The sequence below is a fragment of the Cebus imitator genome, unplaced genomic scaffold, assembly GCF_001604975.1.
Source record: "Cebus imitator isolate Cc_AM_T3 unplaced genomic scaffold, Cebus_imitator-1.0 Scaffold227, whole genome shotgun sequence".
NCBI lineage: Eukaryota > Metazoa > Chordata > Mammalia > Primates > Cebidae > Cebus > Cebus imitator.
This window is the reverse complement of record NW_016107542.1, coordinates 647,978-656,662: the sequence shown is the minus strand read 5'-3', so window position 1 is coordinate 656,662 and position 8,685 is coordinate 647,978. Positions and strand designations below refer to the sequence as shown.

Genomic DNA, 8,685 nt, shown 5'->3' with positions numbered 1-8,685 from the left:
AAAAAAAAAAAAAAAAAAGTGATCCAACTGCCTTGGCCTTCCAAAGCGCCAGAATTACAGGCATGAGCCACCATGCCCAGCTTATACCATTTTACTGTTTTACATAGCAGACCATAGCTACTAGGATTTATTATTTTGGGAGGTATAGGGTGAAGACACACATAACGAAGAAATTTTATGTTTTAAAATATTTGTTTATTTTTACCCAGACTGGAGGGCAGTGGTATGATCATAGCTCACTGCAGCCTTTAACTCCTAGACCAAGCAATCCTCCAGCAGTCTCAGCTTTCTGAGTAGCTGGGACTACAGGCATGTGCCACCATATTTGGCTATTTCTTTTTTAAAAAAATTTTGTAGAGATAGGCTCTTGCTATGTTATCTAGGCTGGTCTTCAACTCCTAGCCTCAAGGTATCCTTCTGCCTCAGCTTCCCAAAGTGCTCTGATTATAGTTATCAGTCGACATGCCCTACTAAGAAGAAATTTTCAACTTACGACAGCACCCTTAACGTTTGGAATATTTGGGTTATCAGTCAGGGCTGGAACTAGGGCAAAACAACTGAAGCACTCACCTGGAGTGTAAAATTTAAGGGGGCACCAAAATCCAGTAATCAACTAATATCCTGAGAGGTCGTAATGTGAATGACCCAAAGTCCATGATAAACAAAATATCAAAATTTTAAATAAAGACAGGAATCAGTACCCCCTTCATCACCTCTCTCCCCCTGGCAAAAAAATAAAAAATCTGCAAAATTCACAGTTCCAACTCAGTTTGACAATTATTTTCTAAAGCTGGGAATCTCAAAGTGTGGTCCTGGGCCCAGCTGCATCAGTTCCCCCAGAATTTGCCAGAAATGTAAACTCTCAGGCCCTGCCACAGGCTACTGGATCAAACCCTGGCATATTCTTCAAGCCCTCCAGGTTTGAGAACCACTGTGCTCAAGAACAGAAGATAGGTGGCATTTACAGCAGTGTTGGTAGAAAACCTGAGTAGGCTAATATTCAGAAAGTGTTTGCAGGTCAGGTGTGATGGCTCACGACTGTAATCCCAGCACTTTGGGAGGCCAAGGTGGGTGGATCGCTTGAGGTCAGGAGTTCGAGACCAGCCTTGCCAACACGGTGACACCCCGTCTCTACTAAAAATACAAAAATTAGGCGAGCATAGTGGCAGGCGCCTGCAGTCCCAGTTACTCAGAAGGCTGTAGCAGGACAATCACTTGAACCCGAGAGGCGGAGGTTGCAATGAGCCGAGATGGCGCCACTGCACTCCAGCCTGGGTGACAGTGGGAGATCCTATCTCAAAAACAAAGAAATAAAAGAAATAAAACATAAGTGTTTGCTATGAACCCGGCCTGTGTTAAACATTTCACATGCTTTTTATGACTTCAGTTTTACAGATGAGAAAACTGAGCATGAGCAGGGTGATGTATATGGCCTACGGTTGCCCAGCAAGGACAAAGTGGACTAAGGGCTCCAATCCAGATCTCCCCCACTCTAAAGTCTCTTTTGTGAGCATCTGTGGAGACAGCTATGCAGGTAAGATGGGCAAAGACGTAGACGACCCGAATGTCTGGGCTTACCTTCAGATTCTGACTCTTCTTCATCTTCCTCTTCCTCCTCTTCATTGCTTTCATCCTCACTCTCTTCCTCTTTGGCAATTTTCTGCCGGGCACTCTTAAACACTGACTGTAAGACGATGGAGTCTTCATAGATCTGAACGGTCAAAGGAGCATCTGTTAAAACTACAGGCTGAGGGCCTAAGATGTACCATGACAGTGAACTCTTCCTTCTGCAACACACCAGCTTACTCTACATGAATTTTGGTAGAAATGTCACCATTAGCTTTTATCCTCACATGAAAACCCAACAGCAAAAACACCAAGCCCAAACACAGACATACACATTCAAAGAGGAGAAAGTCCAAATGCAGTTGGAATTATTTCCAAGTGTATGGATGCTTGGAGGAGAACAGTAGATAAAACATCCTCCTATTTGACATCAAAAATAGTATTTTTAAAAACCACATTTCTTATTTGAATTGTTCTGCCAAATACTGCAGTAAGACTGTGGTAAAGCAATCTTCTTTAAAATGCAAAGCCCCTAGCAAGTGGGGGCTATTCCTTGTTACTGAGTTTCTTAGTAGCAGCCAATACTCATCCAATCAAACCTTTATTTTTAGTGTATACACATGTGGCCCTGGGTAAGTGCTGAAAGATATAAGTTCAAAAATTGTCCTTTTCCTCAAAAAACGGAAAATAGAACTCCTCTATGATCTGGCAGCCCCACTTCTGGGTAAAGAATCAAAAGGAGGGTCTTGAAAAGACATCGGGACACCCATGTTCCTGGCAGCATCATTCCCTATAGCCAAGGGGTAGAAGCAACCCAAGGGTCCATCAACAAATGAGTGGATAAGTGTGGTCTATACATGTTACAATATTATTCAGTCTTAAAAAGGAAGGAAGTCCTGTCACACGCTATAACATGGATTAAACTGGAGGATATTATACTAGGTCCATAAGTGCATAAGCCAGTCACAAAAAGACAAATACTGCATCTAAAATAGGCAAATTCATAAAAACAGAAAGTTGCCAGGGGCTGGGGAAAGGAGGAGATAAGAGTTTCAGTTTTGCAAGATAAAGTTCTAAAGATCTGTTGCCCCTCAACGTGAATATACTTAACACTACTGAACTGCATACTTAGAAATGAGAACGATGATAAATTTTGTTAGGTCTTTCATCACAATTTTTAAAAAATTTAAAGGAAAATAAAATAACCCCTGGTCTTTAGAAACATATCCTACACACTCAAAAAAGTGACTCAGCAAATGGCACTATGCACTAAGTGCACAATATAGGCAGCAAGTATGAGCATAACAGAATAAATGACCTGTGAGAGACACACAGGATAGGACCATCACGACAGAATTTGTCAGAGGCATCAGAGTTGAGCTAGATCTTAAAGGTGAGAAGAATTCCTTCAGTGCTGAGAAAGGAGAGGGGCTTTTAGAAAAGGAAAACAAATGAGAAAGATGAGGAAGCAAGAATAAAAGAGATGCATCTGGGATTGTATTGATGTCAATTTCCTGGTTAACACTGTCCTGGGCTGGGCGCAGTGGCTCACCTGTGATCCCAGCACTTTTGGAAGCTGAGGCAGGCAGATCATGAGGTCAGGAGTTCAAGACCAGCCTGGCCAACATGGTGAAACCCTATCTCTACTAAAAAAATACAAAAATTAGCTGAGCATAGTGGTGCGTGCCTTAATCCCAGCTACTCAGGAGACAGAGAGGAGAATTGCTTGAACCCGGGAGGTGGAGATTGCAATGAGCCGAGATTGCACCAATGCACTCCAGCCTGGGCAACAGCGTGAGACTCCATCTCAACAACAACAACAACAACAAAAGAGACTGTCCTGTTTTGCAAGATGTTTCCATCTTGAGAAGAAGCAAAGGGTATACAGAATGTCTCTCCGTATTGTATCTTACAATACCGTGTGAGTCTAGAATGACCTTAAAGAGTAAAAGAAATGTAACTGGGGAAGCAGGTGACTATGGTATCAGCCTGAATGGACTATGGACTGTTTAGGTTGAGGAGTAGTAGATGAAGCTAAAGACTTAGGTGAGACTTCAGAAAGCAGTTTACAGGGAGGAAATTCATTCTAAACAGTGCAGGGGAAACTCAAAGCTTGGGAAGAGGCGGCTAGAGAAAGACAAACTAGGGTCCAGATGGCCTGGGGGACAAACCAGTCAAGAGGCCACTTAGCACCTCATTTCAGTTGTGAGACGACAGTGAGTGAAAACAGAAAAGAGGTTGTAGAAAAGAGGACTGGATGCATATCATAATAAAGCCATATTGACATAAAGAATCCAAAAATCTATCCAGAGACTAAAATAAACTGTCATTCACAAGACCTTCTTTGCTGATTCTTTTACTTTCTATGTCCTGGCTTCCAGCTTAACTTTCCTTGGAGAGTGTCTTGGGTAACAGAAGGCTTGCTTTCAAGACCTCCTGTTTTGGTCAAGATACTACTGCTATTAACTTGTAAATGTTTAAGTCTGTTCAAGGCACATTCTGAGCATGTCTATGTTCTCCTGTTTGATAACTGAAACGGATGTGAAGGCACAAGGGTATGAGCAAGAAACAGGCTTAGGGAATTTGATGGTGGTTTGGCACCGCATTGGTTGAGGGGTACATCTTTTTTTTTTTTTTTCTTCTTCATGGGTTTGAAGGCATCAGGCCAGAAATACAGATAAGAAAAAATTCCTACAAAAGGTGACAGTAATTGCGGTGTAATTAAAATGAAAGTACCCTCCCTTTGGTTATTTTAATAAATTCAGTTCATTTATATACTCTTAGACTTGTTACTATGGAGAAGGGGAGTAAAGAGAATTGCAATTGGGCTGATAAAAAGGATTTGAAAAAAGCAATTAGAGACAGTGTTTTTTGTTTCCTATATGTTTTGTCTTAAATTCTAGTAGTTTCACCTCCTGATGCAAGAGTACAATCAGAAAAATAAAGGAAATATAATCAAATATATAATCTCAAAAAGAAAAAAAGCAAAAATGGTGCTGCCAGCCTTTCAATATTACCCTCAGTGATCTTCTCAATCCCTCCTCTAATTACTGTATAAGCTTTGAGGCCAGGCGCACACCTGTGATCCCAGCACCTTGGGAGGCTGAGGTGGGTGGATCACCTGAGGTCAGGAGTTCAAGAGCAGTGCCTGGCCAACACGGTGAAAGCCGGTCTCTAATAAAAATACAAAAAATGAGCCAGGCATGATGGTGGGTGCCTGTAATCCAGCTACTCGGGAGGCTGGGGCAGGAGAATCACTTGAACCTGGGTGGCAGAGGTTGCAGTGAGCCAAAATAGTGCAACTGCACTCTAGCCTGGGTGAAAGGGTGAAACTGCATCTCAAAAAAAAAAAAAAAAAAAAGAATATATGGTTTGAGGCTGGGCTTGGTGGCTCATGCCTATAATCCCAGCACTTTGGGAGGGCAAGTCGGGTGGATCACCTGAGGTCAGGAGTTCAAGACCAGCCTTGCTGACATGGTCAAACCCTATCTCTACTAAAAATACAAAAATTAGCCAGACATGGTAGTGGGTGCTTGTAATTCCAGCTACCCAGGAGCTGCAGGTTGCAGTGAGCCAAGACTGCACCACTGCACTCTAGCCTGGGCAACAGAGTGAAATTCTGTCTCAAAAAAGAAAAAAAAAAAGAAAAGAAATTAGGCTTTGAAGGGAAGTGTGAGTAGGTGCTAGCACAGCTCTGGTACAAAGGTAATCTAAAAATGCCAAAGCCTCTATCACAGGTAGTATGGAACACAGGTTTTTAGTTATTTTTCTTCTGCTACTAGCAATGATTCAAAAGGTAGAAAACGAAATATTTTACTTAAAAAGAACATTTAGACAACAGAAGACAGACCTGGGATCCCTCCAGGTTGAACGTCTGAGCGTTGTGACAGAGAAGCATGACATCCTTCTCCAGGTCGCCCAGGCTCCGGTACTTGTGGTTACGAATCCTTTCCTAATGGAAATTTGGAGAAAATGGAGAAAAAAAGAGGGAGAAGAAAATACAGCAATCATTACTTAGTTAACAAAGCCCGATTTTCCCCTTTGTCTTCACAGCATAAAGGCCTGCCAGGGATGTGGGACTGCACAACCCCAGGGGGCGCCATTCACCAAATCCACCCTCCCACTATCATTCCTTTTTGCAAAGAGGAGCATAAATGGGAAATAAGAGCAATAGTGGGGGCAGGAGGAGCTGGGAGTCTAAAAGGTCTGCAGTAAAATGTAATATAACATGAGCTCTCAATGTGATAAAGTAATATTCATGGAAAAGCACAAGAACATCCCAACTTTTCCTGTGGCGAGCCCCGCGTGGGCATCAGTGGCAGTCAACTCCAACCATAACCATTTCAATGAATTTACACTGCTCCTTGATTTACTTGAAGAATAAAGTTGAAGAATAAAGAACAAAATATCTACCTTGATTTTTTTGAAATCCACTGGCTTCCTAATTAATTCATAGTATTCTGGCAATTCTTTCCTTGAAGGTAACTGAATGAAGACTTCACTGAGCTGTCGCCCTGAACTGTAGGATGGGTGAAACAAACAAAAACAAGCCACATCAAATACTACTCAGGAAAGATTTTACTTTTCTTTCAGAAAACGTCAACAAAGCAAATTACATGCCATGCATACAGATATGGAGCTCTTTAAATCAGGGAAAATCCCACAACTGTACTGGAGATGAATGTCCCTTGTGCTAACTTCAAAATCACAGTAAAATGCAATTTGGTCCCCACTTCTGTCACACACATGGGAAGTCCACTGTGGATTTCCCTTTCAGAGCAAATACATCTCTTTATTTTGATAGAAAGATTTAAAGTATCCTTGTTAGCTAAAAATTTCATTTTTAAATGTGTGTGTGTATACATACACACATATACATATACACATATACACGCACATATTTACCAATTATTATTTCCATACTTTATTTCCATACTCCTTTGTTCTCAAATTCACCTTGTATTCAGAAAGTAACTCAAAATAATATGTTAGAGTATACTCTGGAAACTCAAGTGAAAAGCTTTCATATGTACCTAGTGACTGACCATCTTCTTGCTCTTATTCCTTTTAGGGTATTTTACATACTGTAAACCACACACACCTTTATTATTACTTGCTAGAGGAACCTCTTCATCTTGCCTAACTGCCCTTCTGGGTGTGTGGAGCAATTTAGGTGAAAAAAATGTTTCACAAGTGTGGATGCTTCACGTTTCTGAGAATAGTGCTGTGCCCTCCCCCAAATAAATGGCAGGTTTATTTGAAAGCAGGTTTAATAGCAACAATTGCTTAACATTTTTGTAATTTTGAAACACAGGCTACAAAGCAGTGCGAGCTTTTACCCTCACTGTTGGAAACAGACTTGGTTAAAGGAACAAAGAAATTCATAATTTAGGTTCAAGATCTCAATATCTGATTTGGCCTACTCAGATCAATAACAGCTTGTGGTGTGTGATATAGTCATTTTTCACAAAAATCTCACTCCCCTTATGATGCCATCTCTACTTCCTTTGTGAAGCCAGAAATATCAGAAAATAATCATAAATCACTGCCATGAAAATTTCAGAAGATGATTCTAGGAGCTCGTGAGAATACTAGAAGGCAGTGGCAAAGCATGAGTGACAATATGCTGTTTTAATCCACAGTCCCAGTTGTATAATTAAAAAGTAATCATAATGACAGTTATCATAAAAAAGGCATGCGCAGTAACTCAAATGGTTGCTTAGCAACCAGTGGGAAAAAATGCTGAAGTGCAAAGGGGCCTGCATAAATTAACCGAAAATCCTCTATCAAAGATGGGCTAGTTTTTCTGCTACACTGGGTCACTGTTTTTATTTTTTTAATGCACATATGGGCCTCATAAATATGAAAATCAGGGGCGAACACAAGGTTTAAGAGACTGCAGTTTACTCGGGAATTGGATTCTTGGATCATTGTGGCAAGAACCAAGGTGTTCTCTCACCCTCTCAACCACCCCTACCCCGCACACCCCTTCCAGGCTGAGAAATGCATTTGTACTTCTCCTACGTATACCACAAAATATATGGCAAAAACCATTTTATTTACCATCAACTTCAACACAGGGCCACACCTTCTGGTCTGTTTTTTTTCTACCATTCTAAGATTTATACACCCAAACATTTTACCTTTTAGGAAAGGAGCACATGAAATGTGGTAAGTGTAATTTGTAGATATGAATTGTTCGGTTTCTACGGGCAACTTGTTTAAAACTAGCATTCTTTATAACCTAGCAGCAACCCAAAAGTCAGACCGCTTTGTAACTGCAGATTTAACATGTGACCCTCCCTCAATGACATCTTCATGGTGTCATTTTCTACGTTGCCAACAGATGGTGTCATTTTTCTGTTGATGGATTACAAGCACATCTTTGCTTTGTACACCTGTGATGGACATACTCTTAAATTCAACTGTGCTATTGGTAAAATAGGAAATAAGCAGTTTGGACCAATAATGCAACAAAGCTCAATGGGGTAAAATGGCTACAACAATCTTGGTATGACATCTCTGTCTTCACTAAGGTCCTAAAAACTCTAAACCCCATAAGGAGATAAGTCCAGAGTTCTCTATGCTCCTAAAGAAGACAGCTGAATGCTCTCAGACTTGGGGCCAATACTGTAAAATGAGAAATAAACACACACATTTGTTCTGCTTAAAAAATAAAGGCTCACTGGACTTAATACGCCTGTGCCATTTTCTTTTTTCCACTTCTAAGAATAAAGAACAAGGGCAAGAGAAGGAGCCAGAAGTTCTCCATGAAGACTTCTTGGACTATGTTGTTTTCATCATCAAAATATCTCAGAATCTGGCTTCCAAAGCCCTCCAGGATATGTCCTCCCTCTCCACAAAACCAACTGGTACCACCAACCTTCTCGTCAGGCCAGTCTCTCCTGTGTACCCCGACCTTTCATGGCCAATCCCCGCTTTATGACCCATTCCAGGTCTCCAGGCCTGACCCCTCTCTCACTTCATAGCTGGAAGGTTCTCCGTGTTTTTTTCTCCTCTCCAAATATTTCATTATGCACCCAGGATCAAGAACCCATTGTCCATAAAAATGGAGGAAATTCTCCTCAATATCAGCTACACTTGCTCTCAGTCCCCTCA

General features: G+C 41.2%; 1 protein-coding gene across 9 annotated transcripts in view; it reads right to left on the bottom strand.

Annotated features, from left to right (window-relative positions):
- SMARCA2 (SWI/SNF related, matrix associated, actin dependent regulator of chromatin, subfamily a, member 2) overlaps positions 1 to 8,685 on the bottom strand; it is a 180,284-nt gene that overhangs the window by 5,174 nt on the left and 166,425 nt on the right. For all 9 annotated transcript variants that reach the window (XM_017496952.2, XM_037727292.1, XM_017496954.2 and 6 more), the window contains 3 exons: positions 5,980 to 6,085; positions 5,417 to 5,518; positions 1,579 to 1,711 (listed from right to left, as the gene is read on the bottom strand). In XM_017496952.2, the coding sequence (XP_017352441.1) occupies positions 1,579 to 1,711; positions 5,417 to 5,518; positions 5,980 to 6,085 (341 nt within the window). The remainder of the gene's footprint in view (positions 1 to 1,578; positions 1,712 to 5,416; positions 5,519 to 5,979; positions 6,086 to 8,685) is intronic.